At 35.8% G+C, this 22,872-nt stretch overlaps 1 protein-coding gene across 1 annotated transcript in view; it reads right to left on the bottom strand.

Moving 5' to 3' along the window:
* Nucleotides 1-196: 196 nt before the first annotated feature.
* The window catches only part of LOC144201668 (uncharacterized), a 51,720-nt gene continuing 29,044 nt past the window's right edge, over nt 197-22,872 (bottom strand). The window contains exons 8-18 of the mRNA XM_077724417.1: nt 19,605-19,960; nt 18,267-18,455; nt 16,180-16,294; nt 15,346-15,405; nt 14,985-15,226; nt 12,264-12,320; nt 8,922-9,014; nt 7,801-7,882; nt 7,590-7,699; nt 6,676-6,868; nt 197-5,285 (exon numbers count right to left, since the gene is read on the bottom strand). Of these exons, the coding sequence (XP_077580543.1) occupies nt 5,281-5,285; nt 6,676-6,868; nt 7,590-7,699; nt 7,801-7,882; nt 8,922-9,014; nt 12,264-12,320; nt 14,985-15,226; nt 15,346-15,405; nt 16,180-16,294; nt 18,267-18,455; nt 19,605-19,960 (1,502 nt within the window). The 3' untranslated portion in view covers nt 197-5,280. The remainder of the gene's footprint in view (nt 5,286-6,675; nt 6,869-7,589; nt 7,700-7,800; nt 7,883-8,921; nt 9,015-12,263; nt 12,321-14,984; nt 15,227-15,345; nt 15,406-16,179; nt 16,295-18,266; nt 18,456-19,604; nt 19,961-22,872) is intronic.

Here is a 22,872-nt window from a genome sequence, read left to right as displayed (position 1 = left end):
CAACTGATAAAGGTTGAACAAGAACTGTGTTCTCCTTGAATTTGAATACCTAGCCCACCAAAATGTCTCGTTTTGTGTGCACAATTGACAATGTAAAATATAATGAATATTTTAGCTCATCTTCTACATAAAATATATTTCAGGCCATGAATGTTACCGAAAAGGTTGACAATGAAAAGAGCATTGCTTTGACATCTGCTTTTTTCTTCATCTTTTTATTTCATGAATATTCACATCACTGGTTGACAAACACAAAGAACATCTCTTTCATACCAAATATTCAGAATTGCAGAGGGATGATGAGCGCTAGCTAAAAGATAGATTTCTATGACAACCCGTAGTTACTTTGTGATCTTCTGCATGCGCTTGCTCTGGTGTTGTGTCCTGCTTACAAAATAACTGCAGACACTACAGTGGGCCCACTTGACAGCACTGAAAAATAGTTTCTCATGAATCTTGCACACAATTGACCACTGATACACTATATCATTACATAAGATATGGAAAGGTGTCAGTGAATTTGCCGCACTTTTCGTAGTTTTAAATAACACTTGCTTTTATCTGATTGGAATTCAAAAACTACAATTCAGTGCTGAGAAGTTTTTCATTTACCAAATAGTAGAAATTGGTCCAAAACAATCCGATATCTAGGTTGTGTGCTACTATTTTTCCTAATTGAGTATTTTGATATTCCCGTTTTTACAGGTTTAATAAAGAGCAAAACTTTTAATTACTTCATTCCGAGTTTACTTAAGGGAATTATATGCCATAGTTTCCTGCACAAAATGACAAAATGTCGGCTAACATATAGAAAACATGTTCAAGATAACTTTGATTACAGGTTCAAATTATTTCACATCTTGTTCTAAGTTAATTACATCATGTAAAACACCAGACTTCTCTGCCCTTTCAACATGTCATTCAATTAAATATTTTCATCTACCTTCTAGGCCACAACAAGAACAAATGTCACACATGAATTCTGAAGCTTACATTTTAAAACATTCTTCAAATATCAGAAAACCCAGAATATGGACTCTGAAAACAAGAAGTAAGGTTTCCTTTCTCGCCTTATTTAATAACAATACCATTAGTAGTTGTCCTAGGTTTATGAACGTTATCAATCACCATCCACAGCATCATGTGAAGCGATATGATTTATTATTATTGTTATTTTTAATATTACATCAGGTGTGATAAAAATGTGTCACTATATATAATGTATATACAGGGGATAGTGAAATCCTAGCACGAAAGGTAGCTTTGCAGTAATATCATTGGAAACATTTATTATCCAGTAGTGTGTCATAAATATAATTATCGAGCAAGTTGTCGTGCTACAACACTAACTTTGTCCACCTCAAATGAAACAACTCCTGATTCCCCATAGCAAAAATTATTGTTAAATCATATATTCTTTGTAGAATCTCTTGTTAAGAGGTAAGCGACTGTTGTACTTTACTATTGGTTAAGCTCCTTTTACTGGACAATGCCTTGTCTGTTGAGGGACCAACAACTTTTGTTCCTGAACTCTGAAACAATTTTGTGTACCTTGCCTGTAAATTAATGCTGCCATTATACAATTTACTGCAACCTAGTGGTCAGAGATCTTATAGTTGATGTTGACTGAGATCCACAAGGCCTCTAAAACTTAGCTGGGGAGAGTCGAGCCGAAAGTCAAAACTTTGCTTCTTAAAATGTCATAATCATCATTATGTTTATTATAACTGGATGCTTATGATGACAATCTGGTGTTAATAATAATTTGTAGGACTGTAAAATAATCTTGCAGTTGGCTTTATCATTTCAAGGCTGAAAATATGTAATATAAATCATGGTCCTTCAAATGAGGATTCTATTATTAGATAATGTTTGGAAATCATACATATGGTGAAAGATAGGAAAAAAAGATAATCACCGAAATAGAGATTAGGTGACGGCACACTGCAGCGCTGTTTTTAAAAAGTTGTTAGGACCAGTAGCACAACACCAATGACCAACATTTCACCAGACGGTGTCTCCAATATACAGCTCAAAGCCATGTTCACATTTTCTTCACTCAAAATCAACACATTAAAACTACAACAAGTTCATATTGTCATAAACATGAACAACTTACTATTCACGTCAAAGTGCTTATATCCCATTCTTCAGTTTGTGATTGACAGCTACAATTTAGTTTTTACGCATGTTTAACGCACATACAGTATTGTACTTATAGGCATCTCATGGATATGACTGCAGGGTACAGTACAATATCAAATATGATTTAACGGTGCTTTTATTGTCTAATTTTTCTTGTTACTTTGATGATCATAAATCTAACTAACAAGACTTGTTAGCACAGATGCAGAGTACACGTTACCCATATACTGTTAAACAAATTTGCTATCAAGAGATGAACAGGACTGTGTTCAATGTGCACAAGAGGTTTGGGATTTTGGTGAGAGCTGTACACAATGAATATGAATTCTTTAGTACCCTATGTATTGTTCCAGATAGGCAAATGTTGCGAGCATCACAACTATAAATAGCACGAGACATAGCTCAGCCTTAAGATTTCCGAGCCAGACTATCAGTGTTTCAGAGGCTAAGCAGCACTCTACAAGATGGGCGTGGCAGCAACACTTCACACATCTGACGTTCACTGCCACAATGACCTTACAGAACCTTCCACGTTAAAGAACAGGTCATATGAGTGGACATTTGTGAACTATAGGACCATTCTTGAATCTCAAACAAAACATTCTGTTTGGAAATGGGTACATCACAGTGTAAAATGCAAATATAAGGTTGCCAATAGAGGCAACTCTTAAGGTTCAGCACATATATATAATGCTTCATCAAAAATGTGTTTTATTCCCTTAATACCTCTACTGAGTATATCATAGAATTAATATTCTGATCTTATTTGAAACTGCCCAAATGCTGGAATACTGCTGCATTGATGGCATTCATAATGTGCAGTCCAGTGGAGTCAACTATAGTAGTTGTCAGTGATTTCATAATAGTACTTTTAGTAGTAATAAAAGAAAATATTAAAATTAATGTCTGATGTGTTTTAACGAGCTACACAAACGATGACTACGCAAAGTTGAGAAGAATGTTTGAAAAAAGCACCTACAAAAAAACAACAACCTACCAACTTCCTTGTATTTACAATATAAATCTAGGTGAAAGTAAAGTAAATGAATTAGATTTGAGCTCAATTGGTAATATGTATTGAATCTCTTTGTATGGATATTTTTCAGAGTTTTGAACTAGCAAAATAGAATCCATATGTCTTCTTTTTCTAGTATTTTTTGTTTTAACTGTAATAACAGTTAAGAATGAACATTCCTGTAACCCTGCAAAAATCAGCCTTTGTGCCTGTGCAATGTAATTTTGTTATTATTTGACACTTGCTTAAACGAATATGTTCTTTGGCAGTGATGTGTGGGTATTTTTATTTGTGTGAGTGTGCTTGCATGTATACTTGGAATACTGTGCTTCATAAATGAATAAATCAATTTAAGTGGTTCCAAAAGCCAATTTTTCAAACCAGCAATAGGTTTCCTTTTACGTTTCATCCCTAAAGGGCCAAAGCGTAAAAATTAAAGTTAGTGCACGTCTACTTTATTGTAGCAATGGAAAAACTGTGAACCTATATTGGGTTTTGAGGTTTCCAACGGAGTAAACTCTCCTGTATTATAATAATAATACTCATTATCATCAAATCATTACAATTTACGACTACAATAAAAATATTTTTAGTTCAAAGTTTGTCTTTAACCATTCCTGTTAAGCTACTTGCACATGCATAATGGAAATTTCAGTTTGATGGCTGAAAAATCTTGAAATTATGTGTTCAAATCTAACACAACTTAGCTGGTAAGCAATCTGTGTCTCACTTTGCCCCTGTGAAATACATTAAAAATGTTAAATATTTTGAAGGACTGAAGTCGTTTTGTGTCACGGCCATGTGTGGGGTCCTCAAAGTGCAAAACAACCGTTGTTGGTCAATCACTTGTAAAAATAGTTGATTAAGTGATTGAGATCAAAAGCAGGATGTGCAATATGGAAATTTAAAGAATGAATCTATGCCAAATCTGTTTTACCCTTAATAGCTTTATCTGGTCCAGAGGAGAATTTAGACCAACAAAAAAAAATCTTTGAACGAGCACTGAGCTAAACATTCCTGCCAGGTCACAAAAACGTTCGTCAAAACCACATGAGCACAGAGTCCATGTGTTCCTAACACGTTTCGAGTACATATGATCACAAACTTAACCGTTCTGACACACTTGCCAAACACCAAAGCTGTCTACAGAATGGTTTGTCTGTCTAATGGTAGACAATTGTCACATACAGCTTAATGAATATCAATGGTTCCCACGCTGCGATTTACGTAACGGAATTCTAAAAGCTGGGAAAACTAGCAGTTCAACTCCGAGGTTAAAGATCAGTCAAAAGCCATTTGAAGTCGGGAGACACAGAAGTCAGGTTGAATTTTTAAAGACCAAGGTCTGATACAATTTTGAAACGTAAAAAGCATAATGACCAAAGACATTTGAAAAGAGACTTAACTATTGCTTTATCACCTCCACCCTGTGACGACTTCTGAATTTTAAAAACTAGTTCAATCATCTTCCTTATCATTGACCCTAGTTCTCATTACCATGATACTGCTACTAATGAGCAATTGCAGATCTAAAGGATCCATAGGAGACAATGCTAAACAAGCTCTATTTACCTATAATGAAACAGTGCTGTGCTGTAATTACCATGAACATAAAAAAAATTGGATAAAAAGACAAGTGCATTTAAAGTAGACGTGGGATTACTGTAGAAATGGAGATGCAGATGAAGCTGTTTGCTACATGTTGGAGCATTAGTGGGATCGTGAGTAAGTAACTAAAGTAGGTAAAGTTACTTTATAGAGAAAAAATGTTCAATTAAATATAGTTTCAGTATGTGTTTGGGTGAAGAGTAATGGGATTTTAGATTTGCATTTACATCCTCTATGCCAGTGCTCATAAGGAGTACTATAAGACAGAAGTTTCACAGACAAACAACAAGTGCTCTTCTCTATAGGGGGAGAGGCAGACGTCACCCGACTAGCATCAGAGGTCAGGGTTGGAGAACTGACAGGCAGTGAAGCCCAGAGAGACATTAAGAGGCGGACGTTGAGTTTGGTGTTGCAAGACGTGAAGGACAGGGCCAAAAGGAAGTGACCATGGAAGGTTGGTTGGTGAGCCGGTGAGCGCTAGGCGCATCACACCAAGCATTCCCTGCTGAGATTCAATCTGTGAGAAAGAAGAATCAATATTGAAGTTGTTATACAGTCCATAAACCTTTCAGACATACAGTATTTAATAAATAACTAATTTGTGCACTGCGTGGCGAAGCTTTAAAGCTTATCATAGTTGTATATTGACAATAAAAAGAATACGGTTCAATTTTTAGTACCCATGAAATGCAAATGATACAGCATGATGAGACGTGATTCTGACCTATAGATTTTGCACTCCAGAGTAGAGATTTTTAATTTGCATTTCGAGATTGACTCTGTTGACCAGAAATGTTTTTCTAAAGTGTTCATGACCCCCGTGTCTTTATAAAATTAATGTCGTAATTTAACCATGTCGCCTATATGCAATTTTTGAGGATTTTATGAACAATAATGAATAAAAGAAATATTTTTTTCATTTTTGTTTTAGCAACTATGTGTTCATGTTTTTAAACCCCTTTTTTTAGTCGCATCAGTCAATTTGTTCTTTTATGGTATGTTCTAATCAGATTTTTTTATTTTTAGCAACTTTCGACAGGTTTTTAGGAATGTCTTGTAAGGATTAAGTTTAAAAAATATTTAATAATTGTACGGACGCTTCACTGTTCTGGAGTCAAGGGTTCAATTCCAGGTCAGTCCTTACATTGGGGAGTTTGTATGTCGCCTACATTGCCCCGATATAAGGGTGTGAGCACGAATAGTACTCCGTCTCCTTGTGCCCTGCAATTGGTTGATCACCAATTCAGGGTGATGCCACGTGGTCCCTGTAAGTAGCTGGAATATGCTATGAATATATAAATATATAAATAAATAAAACAAGATAAAAAAAATTATATATACAGTTAGAAAAATAATAAATTAAAATAGATTTAATAAAATCATTTTTCTCTATATACATGAACTATCTAGTTTTTGTACTAGATTAGATGCGTCAATTGATTTATTAATTCATAATTTTACAAAAATTATGTATATATATATATATATATATATATATATATATATATATATATATATATATATATATATATATATATATATATATATATATATATATATATATATATATATATATATATATATATATATATATATATATATATATATATATATATATATATATATATATATATATATATATATATATATATATATATATATATATAAGAATATACACACCACTTTTGTAAAATCTTATATCTTTTGAAATGTATAGTAAGTATAGTGCAATCCAGGCAGCAATAGAAATCAACAAAATAGCATTCCTTTGCCTAAATGACATCTTTTAGACCTAAATGACCTTTTTCAGACCTTTAAAGGACACCATAAAAAGAGCACAAAGAAAGGCACACTAATTATCTGAAAATAGGACGATTTTCTATGCTATGATATGAGTTTATAGTTACTTTTCTCAGCAATGGGCTTGTCCATACTCAGGGGTTCCCACAAGCCGTCCCTTCCAAAAGGGGTAGGCGTGGGCTGTTTAACCCCGTTTTCCTTTGCAGCACCCGCTGGTGCTGTTGCCTTGGCAACACTTGCTGGGCCAGTGCTTGGAGTGCTGTTTGGGGGTGAGGGTGTCTTTTCCTCTCCTCTCTCCTCCTGTTGCCCAATATACATGGCAGGTAAGGACACAAACATAAACATGACATGTTTAACTCCATGTAACAAATCATGCAACTACTCCACCTAATGGTGATGAAATAAAAGCAAATTGAATCAGTAGAAGAATAACAGGCGTATCCAACCAGGGTCTAGTTTAGGGGTGTCACACTCGGGTTGGTTCGCGGTCCACTTTAACGACAACTTGATTTCACATGGGCCGGACGATTTTAGATATATTTATATTTTTTTAAATAAATGGATTAAAAGAACTGGATTAAAAGCCCTGAATATTCGAATAATCTAAAACAAGGTTTATTTTAGCTTTTTTTAAATATATTTTTCGATTTTACAAAATGATTTTTGAACTAAGAACAGAACAAATTGATTAAAAATGACAATTATTGATTTAAAAGGGGGAAAATCACGAAATTTAATATACATCTATGATCTCCATTTTAATGTGATCCTAAAACAGAAAGTTGGCACTTATGATTTACTTTCCCGGGACACACAAAATGATGCGGCGGGCCAGATTTGGCCCCCGGGCCGCCACTTTTACACATGTGATCTAGTTTATACCAAAAACCAATTAAATGAATAACCATATGCATTCACATAATTGACTTCATTTTGTGGTCAATGTGGCAACTTTGTTTACAATTACCCTAATAGGATTTTATTCTACATTTACTGAGAATACATCAAATGAAAATTGTACCTTGTGTCCATTTGTCTGTCCATTGCCTTGTCCCACGTTGTCCAGTGAGCCAATTTTAGATTTTGCCTTAATGTTAATTTTATGAGACTCAATCTTGACATCCCCACCACCTGTTTCAAATGTGTTAATTTGAGACAATCTCAAAACAAAAATGTAGTTTGATTGGTTGGTAGTCACACATGCATGCACACACGCAGGAAAGAAGGACAACCTGGCTTGTGCTTGATATTGTCCTTGGAGCCACACTTAGATGTGACCTTGCTCAAGTCGACCTTCTTGTTCAGGATCTGCACCTGCTAAGCAGAGAAAGAAATGAATGGAAATTCCACCTGTACTCCGACCAAACGCCTCTTCCTGCGGACCATGACACCGTATTCATTCATATTCACGACAGATGTCACGAAATTATGACAGTCTTATGATTGTCATAAGAATCAGTCTGTTAAAGTGTAATGTCTACCTGAGTGGATAGCGTCGACAAGCATCATCCGTGTGGTCAACTGCGTAAAAAGATATTGGTTGACCTCTTTTCATTTCTTAGCTATAAGGTAGGCGGCCCGGTGGATTGAGTGGATAGCACGTCGGCCGCCTCCGACCTGGAGACAGCTGGGATTTGCTCCAGCACCCCTCGCGACACCATTGAGGATAGAGCGGTTCAGAAAATGAGAGAAGAGAACTCTCTCTCTCTCTCTTATATATATATATATATATATATATATATATATATATATATATATATATATATATATATATATATATATATATATATATATATATATATATATATATATATATATATATATATATATATATATATATATATATATATATATATATATATATATATATATATATATATATATATATATATATATCAGACTGGTAAACATTGTTGTTGCAAGTATTGGTTGAAAACTAGTTGAAAAAGTACAAATCATGCTTCTGGACATGCATTAGAGTTAAAGTACTGATTAAAGATGAATGTTAAATGTCCACATTCATCACTAGGAGTGAAAGGCAGAACAACCATAAGCAATGACAGAAAACATACCTTGATGCTATACACTAAGGTGAAGATTTGTCTTTTGAAGTGCATAATTTTGGTGTAAATACAGCCCAGTCAGGTCTACACAATCAAATTTGCTTGCAGTCATATTGCATTATAAAACTTACACTGCTATCACATTTTTTCTGAAGAAGAAAGAATGTAGATTTATTTGTAGCTGCTCCAAGATGAAATAGATGTTCAAAACAATTTGGAATTTTTCTAATTGTTACTTAAGTCTCATGCCAAAACAGTCTACTCTCACCAGCATCAGCAGCTTTACTTACATTGCCACCTCCAGGGACATGTTTGATATTGTCCTTGGAGCCACAGCGAGACGTGACATGGCTGAAGTCCAGCTTTTTGTGCACTATCTGAACCTAAAGACAAGCAGGGAGACACATAGGCAAGCAAGAAAAGGAGAGGTATCAGATAGAGGTGTGAGGAAGAGAGAATAGAATAAGAAAGAGATGAGAGCAGCAGAAAAGAGCAGATGAGCTGGCAGCTTTAAGTTCACGGGAAACTTGCACTGTTATGGAAGTGTTTCTGTCATGTCAAATGCTTTCTGTAAAATTAGCTCGGTGTTGGAATATCAGACAAATGGAGCTAATCCACGAGACGTTTTAAATTGAATAGAATAGAATAGACAAAAAAATAAGAATTTTGACATCTGGATAACATGTCAAAATCTGATAAGATTACTTAATAACAGAGTGCTTCCATTGACAGCATAAGATAAAGGTAGCAAAAGACAGGTGAGACAGAGCACATGCAACACAATACTGTACTGCACAACACATTCAGGGGGGTTGTGTCAACAAATTCCAATCTACATAGAAAACAACAACAAATACTTTCACCAGGTTTGTGAGGAAAATACCACCATTTTTGATTAAGCGCAGATCCCCCACCAACATTGAAGCTAACCCCTGCTCTAAACTTGCGGTAACACAACACACAATCCCTTCTGTGTAATAACTTCGGGGTCAGATAATATGAAATGACGTTGGGCAGTGAGCTCCTTCCTACTGGCGTCTGACTGAAGGTAAGTGAAAGACAGTGAGGTAATTGATACGCTCGGGGGGTGATGCAATGTATTCATAACGGCAGAATGCAAAATTACGAAACCGAAATTATCCCCTATTTTGGGTCTTTTGCCGAGAAAACGCACATTATGGAGAAGCACTACCAGTTTCGTCATACACAGTTTCTGGGTATGATGACAATTAGGCTTTTGTTGTTGATGATGACGACAAATCCTATGTCTGATTATTCATTATTATTATTCATAAGTGACCTGCATTTAGGGCTGGGTATCAGCTGTGGTCTGCTGTATATGATGGTGCTTAGTCACCTTTTGATAGGGGACTTAAAAAAGAAAATACATTCATGAAACCTAAAAAAAAAACCCAGATGATTTGAGTTGCTTTTATGAGAACTGAACTGAATACTCAGTCTTTTCTGGGTCTTAGAAGCAACTATACAAGAAAATCCATTGACTTTTACTTGACCTCTAATGAGTGTCTCCGTAAAACCCACATTCACAATAGCTATAGTTATCTTTAGAGCACCAATGCAGGCAGGCAGGCATGAAATGCCTGCTCTCATTCTCTGTCTTCATCTCTTTCACTAGAAATAAACTGGAATGCTGCCACGAGTGGCGTGGCAACATCAAAGCATGACTCACTGTTAACCCAATCACACGCATGCCCCCACAGACTCTCATTTCTCACTAAAATTAAAAACCTATAGCTGAGGTCAGAGTATTAAATATTCTCCAAAAGAGCCATCAAACATACTACTACCTGTAACTCTCCATGCTGGTTGCAATTAAAGGTAAGGTGCAGTTTCCCCACACATATTTACCTATGTTTTTTTTTTTTGGCTTCATTCCTCCATTTAAATGCAAATGATCAATTTAACCAGGTATTTCTACTTCAACCTTCCGACAATTGTTGGATTTCATCTACCAATATGCCGTATTCTCTGCACTATAAGGCACAACTAAAAGACTTAAATTTCCTCAAAAGCTGGCCGTGGGCTTTATAATCCAATGAGTCTTATATATGGAACAATATTGGTTAATTATTGTACGGAATTCCCTTTACCAACGCTCTATTTAGTTCACGGACAATACAACTCCTCACCACTAATACTAATATCCATCTTAATTTGAAAAGGCCACTCATAAACATCCAATCCTTTAACCAATCATGTTTAAAAAAAGTGAAATGGTCAACCAAATGTATTAGTGGTAAATAGACTTTCAGGTAGTACCTTTCCACCTTTATCGGACTTAAAGCACTTTGACACTATGTCGTCATTCACTTACTGAAAACACACCTTTTAGGGTTCACTATCTCACTCAAAAATGTCACCTGGGCGAGGAATGGGGTCTGCAAACTTCAGGTTGGGAACCAATTACGCTTCCACTTAACCACATGGCCCATCGTGAGTTAACCGGGTTTGGCCTAAAAGTAGACTGTCTAAGATAATCAATTGGGATCTGTAAATTAATTCTCTTTTATTATGTTATCCCCGCGGCTTTAGAGAGAATCTGTGGGTTGAAAATTGAAAGAATGAATGTTATGTTATCCACACAGTAAACATTATATGTTCTAGTTATGAAAGATAGTATTAAATAAAGCTACATGTTATTCTGTCATAACGGTGAAAGACAATAAACACAAACAACTATGTAAGCAGAGTACATACTACATGGTGTTAACACTGACTGGCACCTTTACCCACGAATATTCAAATAGTTCCAGAAAAATAAAACAACAATTTGGGTTATGGCTTTGGTGACCAGTCTAATAAAAAAAAGACTTAAAATATGTCATCTGTTCAGCCAATGTGCGACGAAAGTGACGTCCGTCACTCCTCATCTGTATAGCACCAAAACGTTGATACTCGAAATAGCAGAAAAATAGCTAAGAAATTAGGTGCACACCTTTTATAGTTTCTGTACCAGTATGTTGCTGTCATTCTAATTTCACTCAGACAAAGTCCGCTTCCGTCTCTCGGTCCATAAAAGCTTGTGTCCCAATAACAATGTGTGGCATAGCGGATGGACAATGGGTATCAAATAGGCAGGAAAATCTGAGATAGACTGACTTGATTGGTTAAAATACTACTTGCATTTTGACATACCTAACTTCCGGGTAGAATTGGCTTTTATTCATGTTTTTTTATCCATTGTAACATATTAGAACAATGAAATTCTGTATCTTTTTACAAGGCTCTTTGTGCTGGGATGCACATGATCATGTGTCTATCCCTTTAAGTTTTGACTGGCAGTTGCACTGTTGATTTAACACTATTTTCGGGCTAAATAAAACATGATGCCTTTTATGCTAAAACCGATAAGCAACTTGTTCCTGAAAACTCCTAATAGGTGCCACAAACACTTCATTGTAGTGAGAGGAATAGTGGTTAGACATTTTCAAGAAATCTTTCTTGCTTCATTTGCAACACTGCACAATGTGTCAAGACTCGTATTCTTTCAATGCAGTGTTTCTTAAGCAGTGCTCTACCTTACTGCTTCTTTTTATGTTAGCATTGAAAAAAAGTAGTAGGAGGGGATTATTGACATGTATAAATGAATATGTGGCTTGGCGGGGACTCACTCTTGCCTTGGAAGGATTGGAGGGGTCTGTTGTCTTGTTGTTCTGTATGGAAGAAACCTGGGGAGACACCCACAACCTGGTCAATAAATGGCATAATTTCTATTGTAGGTATTTAGACCATAGGACGTTTATCTTAATTATAAAAATGGTCAGCCGTTTTGCGGCATTTTTTAAATACATTCAAAAACTCATTCAACAGTTATACCTTTTTAACAAAAACAACAGCAACTACAGAATTATTGGGTTCTATTTTTGTTGACATCAAAGTTCAATTGTGAAAACCAGCACATCTTGATTTGTGCCATTAATATCCTTTGGCAGAAAAAAATACACCAAACTTTCCATGAAAATGCTCTATATTACTGACAATTTGACATCTGACAGTTGGTCCGAATTTATGCCTCTTCAAACTCCCATTGGTTTTGGTGCTGGGTAACCAACATCAAACACAATTTTGGTGGGTTGAAACACAATGAAAACAGAAACACGAGTCCCCCTGACGTTTGAGGCAGATTTTATTCATGATTTTGTGATCAAAGCTGCCTGATGGTGTAGTGGTTTCCTCGCCTAACGGTTTTGGGCAGGCATGTGCTCAACTCCCGCTGGTGGCGGTATGATTGTGAGTGAGAATGGTCGTTTGTCTCTCTGTTTTCCCTCTGGCTGACTGGTGACCAGTCTAGGGTGTAGTCTGCCTTTCACTCGATGGCAGCTAGGATAGTCTCCAGCAACACCCGCAACCGTTACAAGGATACAGGGTATGGAAGATAAACGGATTTGTGAACGATGTACATTGAACTTTTTAAATTATGGTAGATTGCTGGATAAGGTGTGGATGGGGTTTTCAAACAAACATGATCAACCAGGAAGAAGGCAAAACTCTAAGGGTCCACACTCACTAAATTTCTCATATCCTCCAGTAAATTACACACGATCCTACTGTGAAAGCCTGCTTGGTGTTTCTCATACTTTTTGTGTTTGCCCTCCCGGATTTATTCATTTTTTTAACCCATCATGTCAAAGACTTGCAAAGCGCTCTCCGAGTGTAAAGGGAAGGTGAAGGGGACTGCTCATTGGCTAGAAATAAATAGGTGAATGATCATGGCAAAAGCAATACAAAATACTGCCTCTTTGCACCAACATGATAATCCCAATATTTGAAACAAACACAACCCTAACACTCCCACTCCCACATAAAGAGACATTCAACTGTGGACAGGCACACAGTTCCCATTTTGACTACAGTAATACTTTGAGATATGAGCTTAATGCGTTCCGGTACCAAGCTGGTACGTCAATTTACTCGTATCTCAAATCAAACAAAACGCCAGCTCAACTCACTGTATAAATGTCAGAATGTTCTCCTTTTTATTGACCTCGAAGTAAATGAAATGTATTTTTGTCACATAAAACAAAGACAAATTGCCATTGTTTCATTTTAAAATCATGGAGATCATGAAGTCAGTGTTTCAAAACACGGATATCAGGAAAAGTATATTAACGAAAAAAGTCAAATAGATGTTAATAGATGTCATTGTTTCATTTTAAAATCATGGCAATCATGAAGTCAGTGTTTCAAAACACTGATATCAGGAAATGTATATTAATGAAAAAAGTCAAATAGATGTTAAAGCCAAATATTCCACTGCTACATTACCAACACCAATAGAGTCCAATTGCTTGTTGGTGAAGATTTGGCATAAATTAATATAAAACGTTATCTAATTTTAACCTAATCATGCAAGTTGGATTCCCAGTTTCACATTTGTTGAAATAACTGAATTTGATTGAAATTTGACCAAAATGTTTTGGAAAATATTGACAATTACAATTTTGTTTGGAGGGGCAATATTAAAATAAAATTATAATTGGGGAATTGTTGTTTTGTGCAGAAATTCAGTATAAACATAATACTCAAATATAAGAACATCCTTTACATATTCATCATACAGACTACATACATACACCCAAAACTGATATTTAGTCAGTCATTGTGTTTTAGAACAACTTCCTGTCTACCTGAACTAAAAATGAGAAAAAATAAGGCCTAAAACATTACCAGCTGCACAAATATCTGTGGTAATCAATTCTGGCGATCTATATGTAAAATGTGATGGGAAGGGCATGATAAAAAGAAAGAAACTACCAATATGTTCCCAAGAAACAACACAAAACAAGGTGTGCAGGAAGCATGTTCACAGTGGAATAGCAGTGCCAAATTTTCAATGTAAAAATAGCATACATGCATAGAAAATGAGTGAAAGTGCTACTGAAGGTGTGATAATGTAAAGCGCAACTTACACGATGATGGGTAAAACTGCACAAAGAAGGTTAAGTTTGATGACTCAACAGTGCGACAACATTACAATTAAGAAGTTGAGACCAGAAAAGATTGCAAATATGACAATTATGAATGAACTTCAGATTCTGTATGTTGAAAAAAATGTAAGAAAGGTGTACTAAATGGGAGCTTACCGTATTTTAACCCCATTAAGCTTTTTCCTGTCGAAATTGAAGTATTCAAATCTACAGACCTAACTGATAAAATCTTATCTTAAAAATTAAAAAAGTGCAGGACACACACTCGCAAAGAGCTTTCCCATTTTAAGAATATCAGCAGATTTGGGGCCAAATGAGAAACACATCTTTTGATGATCAATTTGAGAACAAATCAGCGTAATGATTTTTCAAAGAACAAAAATGGAGCACCTCTGTTAATCTTACCTTCCCTCTGCCAGGCTGGTACTTAATATTGTCAGTGGACCCAATCTTAGAACGGACATTCTTCAAGTCTGGTGTTGGCGCGTTGATGGGTCGCAGGGTCCGAGGAGCACGGGGCACTGCTGGCTTCTTTTCCAGAGTGCTTTGCTTAGGTACAGGAGGCTTGGTTATGACTCGGCGGCGTTGAGCCGTAGCTGCTTCACCATTGGTTGTATTAGTGGTGGTGGAGGTTGGACGTGGACGAGCTGCAGAGACACAAATATAAAAATTTATTCATCCATTGTGGATACATTTGAAACTAGTAACGGACCGTCCACAGGATGTTTATATTTGGTTTTGTATTCGTAGAATTGGATTTTCTTACCAATCGGCTTAGTCTTCTTGGTTTCCCCAGACTTGTTCTCATTTTTGTCATTCTTGTTTGCTGTAGGAAAGAAAGTAACAGACTCACAACAGAATTTTGACAAAGGATAACCTTTTAAAATGTTGAGGGTTATAGAGCTTATCTTCACTCAGTCGCATGTGATCTGACACTCATAATTCAAACTCGGAGGCTAAAGCTTGTGCATTGTTACACTGCTTAATAAAACATAATAATAGGATTAATTTCAGTCTATTTGTTTTCAGTACACTCTGTAAGTTGAATGCTGGCGCCATAAAGAAAAAGGGGCCACATATTCACCCAGGTATGTTCTCGATGTTACCTAAAAAAAAACACCAGTCGTTTCATGGTTGTTCTCAAGATGAGAACACATGTATCATGATTCTATTCTCAATGCATTGAATTGATCACATTGGACTGTTCTTGCTGTTTAATAAGTTTTTGTCTTTCATCTAAAAATTGGTTCATAAAGCAAAGCTTAGCTAGGACAGCACTAGTCTGAGGTTTGGTGAGAAAACAGCTGTTTTTTCCCAAATTAACCCTCCACCCTAGCACAAATAGTTAAAATTGTAATGTAAAACTGTCATTAAGATACCTTGTAGATAAGCTGCTCTTAACAAGAGCGGTGGGATAAAGGAGGCTATTGTTTTTTTTCTTTTTAGCATATTGACTGAAAAAGCATTAAGTCCTTACTGAATCTTACTGAATAGATACAAATAAAAGCAAAATAGATGGCTCGTGAGTCACGTTATGGAGCCAAAAACCTTTACACATTATATTTTTTTCTGTTAATTAACTACAAATGGTTTGATTTACCCATAATTTTGGTCCCAGTAGAAGTAGAGGAATCGTTCTTATTGGCAACTGAACGAGATGTGGGAGTAGTCTTTTGTACAGTTGGGCGTTTCTCTGCTGCGCCACTTTCTGGAGTCTGAAAGCCAAACCAACATAATGAAAATTCATGTGTGTGGCTGTATGTATGTCAGGTCTGTCTAAAAGGATTAAAAAAGTCAGTATGTGCGCAGCTTTATTTTCAAAAGTCATCCGTGCGCACAGAAGGATGGTAAAGAGAAAAAGTGTGCTGACTGGAGGTGGAAAAAGGACTCAGGTGGCGAGAAAAAATGTGCCTCCAAGCAATGTTTGCAGACATAAAGCAAAGAAAACCACCAGAAAACAGAAATATTTGAAAATTGTTTCCAACTCATAATTATGCATGCAATTTTACAAAAGAATAATAGGCAGTTGTATGTTACAGCAAGTAATCCAAAGTAGAGTGAATCGATTATTCCACAGACCCCGCCAAAATTACAATTTATTTCTAGGAGGATTTTGCATACTATTTTAATAATCAACCACAGTTCAGAATGAGTCCATTTCCGTCTGATTGGTAATCGCCAATCCCCAGCTTTTCTGTTGATCAAAATAAATAACGGCTGCTACAGAACGAACAAGACTGTTCAGTGTTACTATGCCCTTGAATCACTTTCCTACTTTGCCTTTTGATAGTCGACTTGAGTTATTCTAATTTAGATGACACTTTAGTAAATTCTTTTAATCTAACAGGTCATTTGCTACTAGCCATTTGGCCCATTGTACAGAGATGTCATCATTTGTGCAATTTGGATCCATTCACTATGCAATTTTTGATTGTATTTCTCCAAAACATGATAACCTGGCATTACATTTATATGTACGTACACCCTCGAAGATACCTAACTATGGCGGATGGTCTTGTGACAGGAATGCTGGTTTGCGCGATGATAATGACCTTATACTTTTCCACTGTCTTGCCTTAGCTAGCCCTATAACCTCCCTTTCCTCATTAAAATAAGAAAAAAAACATGTCTTTCTTGTGCAACAAAGACAAATGCATGCCATTGTGCATGAGATGATAGCGGTCCTACTTGCTCGGTGTGGCTATGCCCGCTGCCTTGCGCATACCCACGGTACCCGTTCATACTGGAATGCAAGTAACTTCTGTTTTAAATTCTTTTTGTGTTGGTTCAAGTGATTCAATTTTTTTATTCCACTACCAGCATGCATAATTGGAAAATTTCAAATAAAAAGAACTATGGTTATTTAATCCTTTTGATCAGCAGACGCCACTCACTCATAGATCGCCAGCACAAAACCCAGATAGAAGCATCCCTGATTTTTATAGTTTGGTTGGTCTATAATGGAGTAAGATGTCTGAAACCACCGGAAATCTTAGAGCAGATCACCTGTCTAAACTGAGCAATGAGGGAAGGAGGGTCCTCATCGATTCTGATTGATTCTATCAGATTGAGTACAAAACCTTTCAGTAGGACAACCATCCCAGGAACCTGAATTGCATATGTTCATAGGCAGCTAGCTGAAGGACTCCTAAACCACAGCATTGGTATTCCCCTTATTTGAAGAAATTAGAAACTTTTGTTTTTAACGTTTTTCCAACATCATATTCAGGAGGGGAAAGGACAACACCTGGCTAATACCATTTCAAGAGCTAAACCTTGTGGTGGCAGCATCATGCGATGAAGACAATAGACAACAGTAAAAGCTGCTCCAAAGGCTTCCTTCACTCACGCCGATGTAACGGTTCATCAATTTGGAGAAAAAACACTTTAAAGAAAGTAGCTTCAGGACAACATTGTGAATGTACTTCTAGAATCTTGTCATAATTAAATATTTTTAACAGATCTAAAAAAATAGCTGAAATTTGTTGCTCCAAGTCTAACCTTTTTGATCTTAACAGAAGCTGCATAGTCAAATCTGAAACTATTTCTGTTGTCTGTCAAAGTTTTCCAGGGCAAGGGGAATTGCATTTTGGAATAAAGCTGTAACAGTGTGAAGTACTGCCTTGTAAATGCTTTTCTGATCCACGGTAAATATTACGACACTCGAAATATTTATTTCGTTCTTACTTTTGCAGATCCAGGTGCCAGTGGCGGCCTCTTAGCAGCAGTGGGCGTTGCTGCCTTAGGCAGAGGGCTTTTTTTATTAGCTTGGGCCGTAGTTGGGGAATGGCGTTTGACTGAAGTGGCTTCGCCATTGGTATGAAGGGTGGATGGGCGAGATTTGGATGAGTTTGTTTTGGTCGAAACCACCTCAGTCTAATGGTTCAATTAACGTAATAACAAAACATAATATTAAATGAAAGGGGAAAAAGATAAAGGGAAGAAATAAATAATTTTGGATCAAGTAAAACAAGGAGAGAAAAAGAACAAGCAGAAATGGAGTTAGCAATGTCATAGCACAGGTAGCACATTAAAACTAAATAGTCTATCAATCTTTTATATTGATTTAACAAAGAGGTCGGTCCACAACCAACCACAACCAAAGCGAATTAAACAGTCCCTACAGTACTTGTATGAATTGATGTGTAGCAAATTATATATAACTCTATTGTTGGTATATTGTTGTTGATAAGTTCATCAACTACATTGTGTTAATTCCAATTAGAAAATGTAGGGCTAATAGTCATGAACAGTTTTGAAGATTGTATTTAGTCAGGTCAAAGTGGAGTTGGCAGTTAAGTAAATATGTTTTTAAATATTTCATCTAAGTAACTTTTAAAAGATTGTTATAATGAGGTTTTGATGTATTTCTTCTTATTGTTATTCATTTTATTTTAACTAACAATTCATGATCTCTAGAGAAGGAAGGGGGCCTAAGGGGTTTTCCAATCTTTTTTATGAAGAATGGACATGTAATCTTCCTCTTCTAAAATTTAAAAGCAGTGATGAGGATTTCTTTATTTAAAAAAAAAATTCTTAATTGTGGATATGTAAGGTACTTGGGTACAAGTTTAATAAAAAATGTGACAGAGGAATCAAGGGGAGAATCAAAGCTCTGTCTACTGTTTCTATTAGCTTTCATGTTTAACAATTTATGGAGTCATAGCCCTTATTTTGAAAAAAAAAAAAAACCTATATGATTTAACCATTGAAAGAAATGTTGTAGTCCTTTTAACAATTATAATTATATGTGTATGTTTGATTCCATTAGCATTACAATGTACTTCCATTTAATTGGCTCTATATGAGTAGAGTCTTAGATATAATATGTAACATGTTTCATGATTTTGTAAAGGTGTCTTAGATTTAAACGTTTTTATCTTCACCTTCTTGAGGGACTAGCAATTAGATGTAAATCAGGTCAAGTGTGTATTTGTGTGAAAACAAGTGTTTGTATCTTTCTATTTCAAGATATGACACCCTTGTAAGAAAATGCTGTGCTTCTTATGTTTGTGTAAGATCTACCTTGCTCTTGTTGTCCGGGCTTGGCAGCGTCTTATTGCCATTACCCGTTGGAGATTTTCCCACTTCTTTTCCTCCTTTGTCATCCTTCTTCTCACTCGACTTCTTTTCATCTTCTTTGTTTATCTTCTCTGGCTTATCTGTCTTCTCTGTCTTCTCAACGATCTTGTTGTTTTTGTCAGAATTCTTCTTGTCTGTCTTTTCCTCATCTTTGAGAATCTTTTCAGACTTCTGGTTCTTATCAGGGCAGCTGTCTTTGTTCTGCTTTTCGGTTGTCCCCTTCTTGTCAAAGGCTTCTATCTTTTCTGTCTTGCTGGGTGAGATGTCTGTCTTCTCTTGCTTGTCCTTGTCAGATTTCACTGAGACAGTAAGGACAATAAAATTAGTGTCAGTCTATTTTACTCTATTTCTAAAGACAGAATTTACACATACATAGAAAGGGCTTGACTGACTCCGGTGCATTTAAGCGTGGGATTGCTCGGTGACAGTATGATTGTGAGTGCAGATGGTTGTTTGTCTCTCTTTGTTACCTACGGTTGACTGGTGACCAGTCTAGGGCTTAGTCTGCCTTTCACCGAAGAGAGCTAGGATAGTCTCCAGCAACCCACGCAACCAATGGTAAAGATAATGAATGATTGAATAGAAGGGCTATTCTCAATAATAAACAATTATTTTGTTCTTGGAAGTCATTAATTGGCCCGGTCAAAATTTTGTAATGATAATGGAAAATACATTTATGTTCACTTTGATAAAAATGTTCTTTGAATTCAAGTTTTTATGACTTTAAGCATTCTTTTTCTAAGATACACTTCACACATAAGGAAAACACAAAGATATTCTAAAAAAAATATATAAAGTAATTGGTGCAGAAGTTTGAACAATGTTCTGAAATAGAAAATAATGTGGAGAAAATGATGTACATTTTTAAATACAACTGTAAGACTAATCGGGAATATTTACATTTCATACACATTTACTTGACATCTGTGCTATTATACTAATCATACCTACTTAGACAGAAGGAGCCTGGCTCTCTGCTTATGGCATCATTCATTCATTTTCTGTCCCGCTTATCCTCACAAGAGTGCTGGAGGCTATCCCAGCAAATTGGTGAATTAGTGGCCAGAAAATTTGAGAAAATGTGAATTGTTAGCCACATTCTTAAAATTAACTTGAATGTTTTTGATTCATTCATTCATTCATTTTCTGAATCACTTTATCCTGACAAGGGTCGTGGGTGGTGCTGGAGCCTATGCCAGCTGAAAGATTTTTAAATTCCAGTCGATGTTAGCTGAACACTGCTGCACTGTTGTTGGAGGGACATGGAGCATGTAATAAAATTCTTGATGTCATTAAAAATTCAAAGAGTAATACCATTCAAAAGTTGAATATAACAAGGGAAGTAAAAACATAACGGGAAGCTGAACACGTCACTGATGATAAAAATATAAATGTGTGAAAGAAAAGAGTGATATTTTAAAAAAATCCCCAAATTAAATGTATTCAATTCACAAATCTTGAACAAAATTCATTAGCAAGCAATTATATTCATGTTCGTTTTTTATTAAGATGAAGACCTTCAAGTACGTCAAACATTCACAACAACAAAAAAGATCAGCATCATTATGTTATTATTAGTGAGAATGGTGAAAACCTTATTAGCTCAAATGCTCCTCTAAAAGTCAAAAGTAGAGTGCCTGCTGTCTATGCCACTGCATCTTTAAAAACATGAAGATCACATAATTAAAAGCTCTTCATTTTGATACACATACTGCACCTTGTCTCTATCAGTGTGTGTGTTCAAGCACAGACACAGCACAAAAAAAAACTGCTCTACATCTGAATGAGTGCAATCAGTGTCTAATCAATGTTCTAGGTTTTCGAAGATAATTACTCTCCTAACAGAACGGACAACTCTATTCTATTTAAAATCAGAGTAATGGCAAAAACAAAAAATGAGGAAATAAGCATGCATGTACGGATTATCTCAAAATCAAATATAATTGTATATAATTCAGTCATTCATTTTCCATCGTGCTTATCCTCACAAAGTTTATGGAGGTGCTATGACCTATCCCAGTCAAGTACGGGCAGCAGGCAGGCCTGAATTAAAATTAATATTTGAACACATAGTTTTCTTGTAAAATTGCTTGGGTGAATCTCATTGTCAGATATGCCTTATAATCCAGAAATGACAGGGCTCATTAGCTCGTGACAGGCTTGCAGAAAAAGCACATATAGTATATGGCAATCAAAAACTTAGTAGAAAAACATCACGAAACTACAGATGAAGGTAATGATGTGGTGCAGCTAGCCCTTTCTATTATTGGGGAAACTTCACCACTGTTGAATGAGATGACCGGCTCAAAAGGAGTCAGTATTTTTTTTTTTAACAATTAGAAAATACTGTCTAGATCAGGGGTGTCAAACTCCCTTCGGTCTGCGGGCCGAATACAGCTTAATTTGAGATCAAGCGGGCCGGACCAGTAAACTCATTGCAAAATTACATAGAACTAATAATAAGCCCACTTTTTTCCTTTGTATTAGTCACTAATACTAATAATTAGTGCAAAGAATGAGTAAATTATCAAAATGTGTATTAACAGAATGTTTCTTTTACATTATGAACAATATATTATGAACAAGCGAATAACATAAGAACATAAATAAATGTCAATTCATGTTGTCTGCATGTACTAAAACACTGCGTCCCCTAACGGATAATACAAGAACTACACATTTTAAAGAAAAATAATATATATTTTTTTATACAATGCAGCTTTCTTCCCTGGGCCGTACCAAACCACCAGATGGGCCGGATCCGGCCAGCGGGCCGCATGTTTGACACCCCTGGTCTAGATTATCTTGAACATACTGTAAACTTAAAATAAAATAAAAACTTTCTGATCTATACTCGCCCAAGGAACAATTCTGGGACCTCTGCCTTCATTATATATTTTAATGACTTATCTTTTCTAGATAAATGCTTAAGACCATTTTTTTCTGTTTGTATCCCATAAAAATGTATAAATGCTCCAAGAATTACTCAATGAGGAATTTCAAAAAGTTAAAAAATTGTTTAAATAACAGATTTTTATGCACCAATTAAGTCATATAATCCTGTCAAAAATATGTCTCAACATAAACAGAGTTTGTCGCTAAACTTGGTTTTATAATGGAATCCAACATTGAAAGTTTGGCATAAGTTCAGAGGAACATGAAATTCTACCAAATCAGTTCAAACTGGATGCTGAAGCACTCTGACATTAGC

This window comes from Stigmatopora nigra, chromosome 9 (genome assembly GCF_051989575.1).
Source record: "Stigmatopora nigra isolate UIUO_SnigA chromosome 9, RoL_Snig_1.1, whole genome shotgun sequence".
Taxonomy (NCBI): domain Eukaryota; kingdom Metazoa; phylum Chordata; class Actinopteri; order Syngnathiformes; family Syngnathidae; genus Stigmatopora; species Stigmatopora nigra.
The sequence above is the reverse complement of the archived record's forward strand: the minus strand, read 5'-3'. Positions and strand labels throughout refer to the sequence as shown.